The 13,629-nt window shown below is 29.1% G+C and overlaps 1 protein-coding gene across 3 annotated transcripts in view; it reads right to left on the bottom strand.

Annotated features, from left to right (window-relative positions):
• MED6 (mediator complex subunit 6) overlaps positions 1–13,629 on the bottom strand; it is a 90,281-nt gene that overhangs the window by 34,207 nt on the left and 42,445 nt on the right. For 2 of the 3 annotated variants that reach the window (XM_085823785.1, XM_085823783.1), the window contains exons 2-3: positions 847–1,006; positions 660–751 (exon numbers count right to left, since the gene is read on the bottom strand). In XM_085823785.1, coding sequence (XP_085679911.1) covers positions 660–751; positions 847–1,006 — 252 coding nt within the window. Of the gene's footprint in view, positions 1–659; positions 752–846; positions 1,007–7,056; positions 7,091–13,629 lie in introns of those variants that run through there. The other variant, XM_085823786.1, reaches the window with a different exon arrangement.

The raw sequence follows: 13,629 nt of genomic DNA, 5'->3' as shown, positions 1-13,629 counted from the left end.
TAGGTATTAGTCTGGCGTAGTCCAAGGCTTGCTAGTGAAGACTAGTTTTAACTATTTTTTTAATTTAATAAATCACTCTAAACTGCATCATTTCAAAACTAACTAATGTCATAAAAATTCTTGCACAGCACTCCTGATACAGATACTTACATAAAATTTCAAAGCAATAAGTTGCTGCTTATATCTGTTTCATAAGTTGTATCAACATAATGATGCAAAAAAGGCAAAAAATGTGATCAAAAGTGGTAATATTGCAGTTTTTAATTCAAATTAAGAAAGCACTTGAAGATACAACATGTATTTTATCAGCCTGAATGACAGCTATTATTTCTATGCATCAATGCTGCTTTATGTTCACAATATCAATTTGTAAATTTTACACATACACACATATACAAGTATATTGTGTATCATGCATATGGATCCCAAACTTGAAAACAGATATTTACTCGCCTTTGTAAAGAAGTTTATTCTCTTTAATAGTTAGCAGATGTTTAATTTATTTAGTTCTAACAAAATAAATACCTGCTGAGTTTATTTTTTGGGTTTATCATATTTTTATTCATTAAAAACATGAAGGCCTCTCAAATTCCACATTTCTGGTTACAAAAAGTGAAATTACTGATTAAGAGTAATTTCACTGCATTTTACTAAATTACCTTGATTTGGAGAAATCCTATGTTGTTTCCTAATTACATACAAAATTGGTTCTTGTACATGAAGTAGGCAGTATTCTAATCCTGTCATGTTGCTGAAATTTAAAGGATTATTTTTTTTAAAAGCACTATAAATTACTAATAACTAATAAAATGCATGCATTTTTATTAACATAAAAAATCCATATACCTTAAATGTTCAGGACCAAGCCTCTGCATTTTCAAATTCTCATTATTGCATGTTCGATCATAGAAAGGATTAGTGCGCTCTGAAAAATATTCCATGACATTATTTGTATTCAGCATTGGTATCCAAGAGCTATCATGCCATGATATGCTTAGAGGATTTTCTGAAAACATACATATGATTAAATTCATTTTTTATAACAAAAAAACAATACTTTTAACGCATACGACAACTGTTAATAAACACAGTTGTTTTCACTGTTATATATTTTGGTATACATATGCAAATAATTTTAGTGAAGTTATATTTAAAACCGTAGTATTTTTAGTATAATGTAACATGAAATGGTTTTAAAAAGCGATGTTATTTGCCGTATAGTTTATGGTTCAATAATCCATTTTCATTGCACAAAATTGCATTCTTTTGAAGAATTCAATTTGTATTTTCCTTTGCATAAAACTGAATGCAGAGAAGTTAGATGTTTAAATGAGCCCCACATTGTCTCACGATTCCGAGCAGAATTATCCCTTCTATTTCAGCTTTCCCCGTAAAATAAGGGGTTTGAAATTTATGACTTGACTGCATATAGGCAGCATTCGGGAAGTGCACCAGTTTCTGAGTTGTTTAGTTCAGTCCAAGTTCAGAGTATTTAGAGATCTCCATAAGAGCTTTACCTGAGTTTAATGTTCTTAGTAGTTTGAAATGCAACTACTGATTGTGCTCTGTGTCACTCAGAAGAGCTGTACGAGTATTTGTGTACGAGAAGAGCTGTACGAGTATAAATTTGTGGAAAGTTCCAGCACTTTAAAGCGTTCGTCTTGGCAAAATAAATTTATCAAGCTACCATCATTTCTGTACACATGTTATCTATTACAAAACCTGTATGCAAGCAACAACATTATTGTTTTATTACAGATATAAATTATTCAGAGCTATTAAAGTTTTATGACTCTTATTAGAAATCAGTGAAGAAAGAACAAGATTATATGCATTTCAAAATAGTCAGCATCAAATTAAATTTTTACTTATAACTACACGATATAAATACACAAACATTTTCCATCTCTGGAAGGCTCCCCAGAAATTATTTAAAAAAAAAAACATTGCAAAAGAAAAATAATAGAATTTTTTTTTAATAAGACTCCAAAAATGGATATTTTAGCTGAATTTCAAAAGGCAGTTATGTTTTGTCTGGAAAAAATATAACTCGTTTTTGAAATGTTATTAAATGGGGGGGGGTATATGTTTGATTTTTAGAGCAAAAATATCAGATTTTTTAATTTGATAGCATACAGTGAATATGTAATTTCTTTTCTCTTTTTCAATTAATGGCTCACAAGAAAGCAGCAGATGCCTTAAAGAAGATTATAAATGATTCAGATTTGATTAAAAAATCAAACTGTTATATTATTATATTTCAAGCGTTCCCCATTTGATTAAAAAATCAAACTGTTATATTATTCTATTTCAAGATATCAAAAAATCCTTGAAAATGTACATAATGCAGTAAAATACAATTGTAAAGCTGCGTACTAGAATCAAGATCCATGCTCTAGCAGTACCTCCTATATACAAAGCCACGGCACGGCTGACACTACGTCACTAAAGTCGTCCTTATCTACAGACAGCATGGTTGCCACATGAAGCCACTTATTGCTGTTATTCCCTTAAGACGAGAGAAAATGAAACGTAGTCCCCCCCCCATGCAGAAGGCTTACATCATTTGGTTTTAAATAAATAAATATGTATATCCGATTTGCCCTTCATCGACTGCATTTCCTAATTTCAAATATGTATCTTAACTTTTCTTAAATAATTTTACACTTAAAATAATAGAACAGAAATTGATTTAACATACTTCAGATGGTGGTAATAAAATACATGTTTAAGATCTGGCTGTTGCTGGTTTGTTTTTTGAATATATATTTTACTAAATATCCTCTTCCTTAATAAAAAGGCAACAACAATAATGCATAATGACAAGTTAACAGTTGATTAAAATTAAAAATCCCTAATCCTAAATTTATTAATCATGTTTTATTTTTGCAATATCAGTTTTTAACAACATTTGCTATTTACACATATTTGTTTAGTAATTTTCCGGTTTTGATCTTGTTCACTTCACTGTAAGATTGAATTTCATAACATATAATAAACCTGGAGTATGATTTGAATACTATTTTTGAGCAATATGAAAAATACTATTTTGGAGCATATACTATTGGTATTTAATCAGTGTTAATTTTCAATACAGGTGCAAAAAATTCCAGAAATTTAAGCTTTTTCAATTAGATTCCTATTTTTGAAGATTATGTAATTACATCTTTCTCAATAACAAAAAAGGACAATTGCAAAAATTCAACAAACTTTACACTTGTTTGGAATCCAAAATTCTCAAGTTTCATTCTTATCATTTAATGTCTGTAACATCCCTTTTGTTTAATATGTACATATATAATTTTCTTGTAACTAGCAAATTTTTGTTCCTAAAAATCATTTAATTGTAACTTATCTAAGAATTTTTTAGCAAATGATAAATATGAAGTTGTATAATTGATATGCACTTACTGGAATTTTTTTATCAGGATAATCAGCAGAAACTTTTAAAACATCTAAATAGATCAAATGCCCTGAATTTTTAGAATTGTAAGGAATAAGGAATTTAGTGTTAAGGTAAGATTTAAAATTTTCAGAATAATTTCAGATCTTTATTAAGAAAGTAGCACAACTAGGGTGCAAAACGCATTGAAAAAAAAAAAAAAAGACTTATTTTTTACCTGAAATTTTTCTACCAGTACAATTATAACTAGAAATAATAGGAAATGACACCATGCATTATAGTGAGAAAAAGGGGAGTAAATGTTTATTTAGGCAACTTCATGCTACTTACTTTGTATTACAGTAAATCCCTTTGAGAAAAAATAACTTAGTACAAATGTATGAGGCCTTACAGCTGGGAAGAAATGAAAGTACTTTTTTATTCTAGTTTATTTTTTATAGAGTTATCAGATGCATTTTCCCATGTATACGTACAACTATATTTCTAGAAATTTTATTTCTTTGACAGAATTAAACATAGAATAAAATGAAAATAATATATTAGTAAATATCTATAAAAATTAGTCATCTGGAATTGTATTTGACTACAAATTGTACATACTTCCTTCTTACAGTTTAAAATTAATGTAACAAACACGTCTGTTTCAATTAAAATAAGATTAGAAAATTTCAAGATATTGATTTTAAAATATAAACGAAAGTAATATTAATTGACAAAGTATTTTTCTTCAAAAATGAATATTTCTTTAGTTTATGATGAAAAAGCTTAGTATATTATATAACAGACCTTAGAGCTTTAGCACTTTTCTATGATAATTGCAAATATTTCCCTTTTTAGTGTGTGTATGCGTGCATGCATTTTGGAATAGATGGCAAAGATTTCACAACACAAATAGAAAAAGCACTTTTTTATTCAACATATTATACACATTCTGCAGAAAATATTCATTTAAAAAAATGAATTACAAGTCTGAAAATATTAAGAAAAAATAGATTAATTTCACTCTCTTATTTTGTACCTTAAACACATAACTTATTTCATTTCTGCTACATACATAATCTATTTTTTTAATGTTTTCAATTTCTGTTGCTTAGTTAAATTATTGCTTAAAAGATTATCATTTAACTTTTTGCAGTAATTATTTAGAAAAATATTTGTTGATGATTGTATGATATTTTTCAAAATAATCTGAGGGTTATGAAGTTTTGCACAGTCATTCAGTTCCAAAAAAAAAATTTTCATGAAGTACATTTAAAGTAATTTTATACACTGTATCTCGTGGATTAGCCGAAAAAAAAATTTTTCTCATATTTGTCTGAAATAAGTTTCTTCACAACAATAAAATTATATATACCAGTATGTAAAATATCAGGATGAGGATACATTAGTCCTCTATCAAAAACCTTAATCCATGAGTGAATATTTTCATCATTTTCCACAGCTAACTCCTTATCAATAGTAATACTGAATTTACATACATCACATTTTAACTTTTTTAGGATACTGTAACAGCAATATCCAGCTATATATGTTAAAATAGGTATATCCAATTTTATGTCGTGTATGTCACTATCATCAACTGTTATATCATCTATGAATGTTTGAATATCAGTGTCATTAAAAGCTTGTTCTTCGGCATCTTTAAAATCTGATATATGAAGAGGAATTTTTCCAAATTTTTAAGAATTTATTAAGATTGGTAAAGTACTCTGAAGTCTTAATTTACCCTCTATTTCATAAACCTGTCTGATTGAAATATTATGATGAGCTCCAGCCAGTTGCCTATACTTACCAAATCTAGCCTCTAACATATCTGTTTGTATTTTGCCAAGTAAAAGGTATTCAAAAGCCAGTTCATTTATGCAATAACTTAACATCTCAATTAAAGCATATGATGTGTGAGATAATCCAAAGTGAGTTTCTTTGGTTAGGAAACCAGATGCTAAATTCAAATTTTTCCAACTATCTAACCAATTCAAAAATTTGTTCAAAAAAATATTTTTTCCATCATTGTCTGCCACAGTGAAAGGTGTTTCAAATATATTATTTTTATGAACCCCTTTAAAAATAGATTTTACATTTACAATTAACCACCAGGTGTTTATTATTTTAATAAATTTTCCAGTTTCTTGAAAGTTTATTATTTCTTTCTGCTGCCCAAAAGAAAATAATGCTTCAACAACATTATCATTAAAAATCTGCAATGCAAGCTTTACACTTTGTTTTTCTAAGTTAGTTGGATAGAGAGCTTTTATTGTCAGACCATAAGCATACTTTAATAATTTACCAGTTTCAAATTCATGTAATTTTTTAATACAAGAAAAAGATGCAGTTTCAATATGTGAAGCATCATCAAAACTTGGAAAAAACATACTCCGATTATTATTTTTTTGATTTACCCAGTTATTTCTAGAACATTTTAAAATATGCACTGTATCAATAATAAAACACAATGGCCTAGATTTGTCAACAGGATTTAGATAAACGATACTAACTTTAGGTGGTTCTGAAAACAGAGACATAGCCTTTTTATTAATTGAATTATTGTCAGTGACAACAGCAATAATTTTAAACAAAATATTTTCTAATTCCACTACATTTTTTTTAATAAAAATATGAAAGTTATCTGCACTAAGTGTTTTTACTGGCAAATCCTTATAAACAGATAACAGGCTATGAATTATGAAAACATATGCACTAGATGCAGCATTTTTACAATTATATGTCATTCCACACAAATTACCACCTTTATAATCAAATGCTTGAATTAGGTGGATTTCATCAATCATTAAAATAACAGGCAGATTTTTTTCTGATAATTCTTGAAATTTAAATTTTATGTAACTTAGGAATTTTTGGTTGAACTGTTCATTTATTGGATGTTTATTAAAATCTGAAAAAATTTTCTGTATGGTCCGTGGATGTGGCATAATAATATTTTTGGAATTTCGAATAAAATTATATACGAGTGGTGAAATCGTGTGAAGTAAAGTAGAAAATATTAAAAAATCTGCGGAATACCTATATTGTTGTTTTTCAGAGTTAAAGTTTCATATTTGCTCAAGGAGAAAATTTATTTCATTGCTCTTATGTGGAATTCTCTCTTTTAAGGTCGTCATCAATTCACTTACAATTTGTAAGTAATGTTGAATATTGTCTTCAGATGAAGCATTAGAGACAAATAGGTCTACGCTCTCTAAAATACTTAAAAGATCTTTAAGGTTATTAATTTTTGATGGGATTAGGTCTTGTTTCAATGATTTAATTGGTACATTTCTAATGGCAACAGATATATTCAAATTACAATCAATAATTAGCGATTTTAGAATTCTTGGATTATTGTCACTAGAAATATTAAGAATCATGGTATGAATGGGCCTGTGTATAACTATCCAGTTATTTGGTAACATCACAGTATAAAGACAAATTTTTAGTTCATCTAAGTTATAAAACATGTGTTTTCTTTCATACTCTTCCTTTTCAGCTAAGCTACAGGCTACTGCTTTTTCAAGTGCATCTCTTTCTCTTTTAAGTCTTTTAAGCTCTGGTGATTCCCTTGATGAAACACTGGAGCTAAGATGACTCGGACCATCAGGAGACAGACTTGGAATTGCTCCATTTTTTAAACGAGGATATGAAAGTGGTACAATTACCTTCTTTCCAGTTTTTCATCAAAGAATTCAGTTTGTCTCAGAACATCATGTTGTTTGAAGTGAAGTTCACACACCTTTCAATACAAAAAAAAAAAGTAAATAAATAAACACTCATTAAAGTTTAAAAAGTTATAAAATGGTAAGCATTTTGCCATCCTTTTAAACACATGCATAGACCTTATAAGTCTAATCTAAGCGTATAATGTGTATGCTAAAGATTACCAACTAAAAAAAAAAAAAAAAAAAGAAGGAAAGAAAAGAAAAAAAAAAGAAATCTGGAAGAATACAAATTTTAACGGTCACCCAAAAGGGTTTTATTTTATTTAATCATGGCAAAGCACTCAAGGGCTATCTGCCTAAGAGTAGGGATGCCTTCATGGAGGGCACTTTAAAGGAATTTGGCTTGTATACATTTGGGAAAACCTCGAACTGAATGACCAGTGTTCAGCAACTTTGACGCTCAGCTGCTGGTGGACCCAAGCAAGAGTTTATCAGGGTTTTTTTTACACTCTCGCTGACCTCACAGTCTACCAGTCTGCTCTTGCACTCACTTACTACTAACATTTTTTTCTTTTTTTTTTAGAATTATTATTAAGCATAGTCTGTTTTGCATTTGCACCACATACAATTCAACAACACAACCACAAATTTTTTAAAAGCTTAACAGCAGGATATGTTTAGAATTCCTGTAGAATAATGTTTAGATGTAGTGTTAAATGTTAGCATACATTTTTCTATTTTTTCACTCTTTTCTTATTCATCATATCAATATTAAATTTTCTTTTAATGTTTTTATTATAAACTTTATTAAATATCACGTTCTTTGCATTTAGGCCATATAAAATTCAATTCAATAGCAAAATCAGAAAATATTCAATACTAAAAGATAAAAATCTTACATTCCCAAATGGCAATGATCTTGTGTGTTGGAGATGAAAATATTTTATTTCAAACAGTGTTGCTACATGTAGATTCTTCATTATTTAATTTCTTTAAAAATAATACAAAGCAATAATATTTGGTAATAATTTGAAAAGGGATACAGCCATTAAATCCACTTTAAACGGCAAAATCCCAAAACAAAATTAAAAATCCTTTTGAGCTAAAAAGAGACATGGATGCTTTAGCAAAGTTTTGAAAGTGTAAACAATTAGCACAAGTTTGTTGTTTGTCATATGCCAAATGCACAGATCAAGTAACATATAATTGCTACATCCTAAATATTTTTCTCTTCAGTTATTTGAAGACAACACTTGGTTATTGAAGTACAGTCAAAAAGTTGATAATACAGTTATGTAAAGAATATAGAATATGATTAATCATCAATTTGATGGATAAAGCAATCCACATTCACTCCTGGCATTCGGATATAAATTCACTGGCTCTTTTGCTGAACATTTTGAGAACTGACATATTCACAACCAGAAGTACAAATTTACTTGTATACATATGTATGTTTATACTTACGAACATAAAACATAAATCATTAAAAAAACATTGCTCCTTTTTTTATTATTATTATTAAGAGAAGTATAAGTGCTAAAGTAATGAAATAAAAAAAGAGAAAAACAAGAATTTGTATATTTAAGAGTTCACTTGCAGAAATCAAATGTTTTAGGCTATTATGTGATTTTTGAGTGAAAATTTCACAATCATGTGTCATGTGTTTGACAATATATTGCTGTGGATTGCTCATTTTTAGATTGCTTATATTTGACATGATTTTCTTTACTTTTTCAAAAATTTTTAAATCTACATAATTTATTAATACAATAAAACATTTTTACATTCGGCTGCAACAACTACAAATAAATCAAACACCAGTAAGTGCTTTTAGATAAAAACTTAATGCCAAGAACAAGTTAGGCATTATTGGTATAAGAAACTTGTATATATTTGTGTATGGAACACTTTAATAAGCTAATCAGGATTTATGCTACCATGCACAGTGAAAACTAGTAAGCTTACAATATGTGGCAATTTTACTTAGCAGGTTATTTTAACACCCAGTAACCTACTCCAGAAATTAAAATAACTACGGTGAAACACTATTCAATTTATATGTTTGTTCTCTTTTACTTAATTTTACTCTTAATTTTTTAACGGTTTTTTTTCAATTAGTAAAATTCAGAACATAGCATTGTTAGCATTAATTTCCTGTTTACATGATCTATGAGCAAAATGCATTCTCAAATGCTCCTAGAATATAATAGGGTATTGCATACATTCACCTGTAAAAAGAAAAAATATATACTATAACGTATAATGAGACTTAATCTAAATCAGAGCAATTAATTATATACCGAACAGTTAGATATTTAAATCTAAAACAACTTTAAATTAACGTCTTTAATATTGATACATTTTGTATGCTTATCTAATAAATCAAAATTATGTGAACATTATAAGATTTTTGGTTTTTATATTGAATACTTATAGAGAAAAGGATTCATTTTATAATCACTTTAAAATTCAACATAAGCTCTGTATTACATAAATGAAAATTCCTGCAAGATTAATGAATCACAGACCAATGTACACTGCTCAAAAAAAAAATGGGACAGTGCTATATCTCCCGTTCTATTGGGCCGATTGACAAAATTCAAACTGCGTTCTTCATGTCTCGAAAGTGCGACTTAGGATATATATTAGATCTATATATAGCACTATTCTAACATAGGTATTTTGACACAAAATCGGACTTTTCTGAAATAACATACCAATTTTTTTCCATATTTCGATTCTACGGCTCAAATTATGCCAGAATACCAAGTTTTGTAAAAATCGTACGAGTAGTTTTTAAAATATTAGCTCTCAAAATTTTAGCTCCTCAATGTTAATTGAATTTGGCAAATATTTATTAATATCTCTTTTTTTTATTAAATTTTTTTGACTTTTTCTCTCACATTTCGAAATTTAGGTTCATTCCAAATAAAATTTACCCATTTTTTGTGTTTTATTTTTTAAAATTCTATTTTTAAATAATTTTTATAAATTTTTCGAAAAAAATTTTGAATTATAACCTATAAAATTTTTACCATCATCAGAAAGTAGGTGTATTTTTAAGCATATCTGCAAAAAATTAGACTTTTTTATTCAAAATTTTCTAAGATATACACAAATTTACATATTTTCGCGTTTTGAAATTTGGCATCTTTTTTTTGAGCGATAATAACGCCAAATATGGTCTATGGATTTTTGTTACACTGAATTGCCACAGCTATTTTTAACCTTAAATTTCAAGTCAAATTTTACGAAGAATTAATTATATGAAATTTTTTCCCACAATAAGGCGTAATAAATATTTATTAATACTATATGAAAATCTATTTTTTTTAATTATAGATGATATTATTCAAATTTTTAACAATTTTTTAAATTTCTCTCATTCTTCCTTTTTTTTAAAAAAATAAGAGTACATTTTTCTAAGAGTAAATTTTTACCTTCGGCGTTTTATCATCTGCTACTTTACTTCGTTTAAAACGAATTGTCTACAACTGAGAATTTTCTTTTAATGTTTATTTGAATTTTATGAAAATATTTTATGACATTAACTGCATAATTTATTTCTAAACAAACTGTTGCTTTTGAAGTGCTTGAAAGAGCGGCAGATACTATCATCCATATTTTTAAAGCACAGTATATTTTTAAAGAAACATAAGATTTAGAATAATCATTTATATAAGTCAAATTATGATATAAACATACAACCCTCTAGAGACTGAATTAGTGGAAGTTCAATGGTTATGTAGAAATGATCTGCAGCTACTTAATGGCTGGTTAAGTCAGCAGCTTCTGTGGACAATTAAGAATAACTATATAAACGACACACAACATTCTGGATTCAATTAACAAAGGATACGATGTTTATTAAATGAATTTAAGAAGTTTTAACACATAAAAAATCAACTAATTTTTTTATCCTAAAATGTATTTTTGTGCGTAGCGTATTTTCATTATATCCTTAAAATTCTAATTTAGAATGTAATTGTCAAGAACTGAATCCTAATCATTAGTAATATAATAAGTAATTATTACGGTTATTAATAAATCCTTCTTATAAAGTAATTGCAAATATTTCAAAAAACTTTCTGTTCGAATGCAAATATTTTTCTATGCAAAATTTTTTATTTAATATTAATGAAGATTGCACACGAAGTTATTTATTTGCACTTCAATTTTTACCGTCAGCTCTAGTAGAAGTTACAAATCAATTATATTAATTAAGGATTGGCTTGGATTATTTAATTATGGCAAAGCACACGAGGGCTATCTGCCTAAAGGGAGGGATGCTTTCGTGGGGGACTTTCTAAGGTAAACTGGCTCGTATACACGTTACACATGGGGAAAACCACTAAAACGCCCATGCAGCCAGCCCGTTCGCGGGATTCGAACTTCCGACCGAACTATCAGTGCTTAGCGTCTTTACCGCTCGGCCGCTGGTGGACTATTTAATTAAGGAATGACCATCTAAATTTAGAAACAGCGTACCGTAACAGCAATTAAATTATTGGCGCCGTACTTTCATGTTACTCCCGATTGGCAAGCTGCGACAGTAATTTTTAATGAGTATTCGGGTTTTGTTAGTAGCTTCATTTGGAAATCGCATTTAAACTAAGTTAGTTGGTTTTTTGAACATAGAAAGAACATGGGAGCTATTTGGTTAAGATGCTTTCATAGAGAACCTTTGTAAAGAGAACCTAGAAAACTACGAAAACCAACCATGCACCCTGGGTTAGACTTCGCAACAAACAATTAGTATTTAACAATCTTCAAATGCTAGGCAACTGGTGAGGCTCCAATTAAATCTCATTTAATATTTTATTTGTAAATATTTAAAATATTGTTGTATACTTAGACACAAAAAACAGAATTTAAGTTTTGTTAACTCGTTAGTAAACTACCAAGCCGTAGTGCAAATGAATATTCAATTTCTTTTGCAAAAATTGTATTCACTTAATATTCTTGGAATATGAGCTAAAGAAGGAACTTTCTCGGAAGATTAAAGAAGTGTTTAAATCCAGTGATATAAGGTTTGTCTTACAAGCTCAGGATCAAAACGATTCTGCAATTGCCCCAGTAGTTGACTTGTAAATGGCTGTGAATTATACAGATGACTTTTAATCTTACGTTTTCAGTCAGACAATGTATTCCAAATGTTTTGTATTGCATGATGATGCATCTTTTCATTATTCAATAACCAGTCGGAGAACCGCTCGTGTTCCGAAAATAAGTGTGTGTACTCGATCGTCCTGCATGTTTTTCAAATTTGTCTTCTTGTGATTTTTTTTCTTTCCCAAAAACTAAAGTTGCCACTCAAAGGAAAGTTTTTTGATATTGAAGAGACAAAAGGAGTATGACATCTACTTTTAGAGGCATGTCAAAAACAGATCTCTACAAGCCTTCTCTTCCATTACATGTTGTGCAGTCAGACAAAAAGTTGCATCAGCGTAATTCTATAATCTATTTTTATTACACTCTGATTACTTTACTAACATACAGTGAATATATACTAAATCTTTTACTTCAGCTTAAGTAATTCGGAATTTTTGACGGAATTGTCGGAACTAGGACTTAGAAGATAAGTCAAATTAAATATTTCGATAACCCAATAAATTCAAGGTTGAATTTCAATATTTTATTTTCGAAGGGAGGGGAATTTTTTTCAGTTTTGGTCCATTATCCTAAGTATACTTGCTTCGATTCTTTATTTTTCCATAAAAGCGAAAAATTTACGCATGGTATACATATAACGCATAGCTTCAATTAAAATTTAATAATTTACAGAGTGGTTATAATTAATGTTCCACATTAAAACGGTCATAAAAGTGTAGTGAGAAATTCGTCCGTGTAAGTGAGAAATTCATCCGTGAAAACCATGAATTAGCGATTAGAAAATGTGAGATCCCAAATCACTCGCACAAGTGCGTACAATCTGGAAATCGTTTTCTTACAGATCATTAATTTGTAATTTTTGAAGCCTGAATTCGGCCGTAAAACATGAAGATACTGATTCAAAACGCTTTTAATCGATTTGAGCTAAAGAAATCCCTCATGTTATCTATCTAGTTCCATTGCATTCTCCTATTGCATTCGATTGCATAGCAGTCATTCCACACCGTTTAGTGTTGAATGACAGCTAGTTTAATAACTGAACCATTTTTCTCTGAAGTGCAGTCAACAGCTGGACTACTGTGATTGCAGCTCACTTAGAGTCAATGTTAAAATGTTTTGTGATACATGAACTGCAGTTAACATGGCATTTTAGATACTACTATTTTTATGCAGGGCTGGGCCCCACCTCACGTGTGTTGCACAGTTACTTAGGCAACATTTCACGAATGAACGTCTTATAGGCCAACACTTCCCCTCTTCCCACCAGTCCTCAACCTCTGTGACTTTTAGCTATGGGGTTTTCTCAAAAGCACTGTTTATGGTGATAATCTAAACAGTTTGGCAGAAATGAAAAATGTGATACACTGACATGTCCGTAACATTCCTCCTGATATGCTAAGAGCAGCTCTTGAGAATGCAGTAACAGGATTTAACTTGCTTTCGGAAAATGCTGGACGC

The sequence above is a fragment of the Stegodyphus dumicola genome, chromosome 9 (assembly GCF_044657685.1).
Source record: "Stegodyphus dumicola isolate Sdum_Otavi_A_Nest chromosome 9, ASM4465768v1".
Lineage (NCBI taxonomy): Eukaryota > Metazoa > Arthropoda > Arachnida > Araneae > Eresidae > Stegodyphus > Stegodyphus dumicola.
This window is presented reverse-complemented; position numbering and strand designations above follow the sequence as displayed.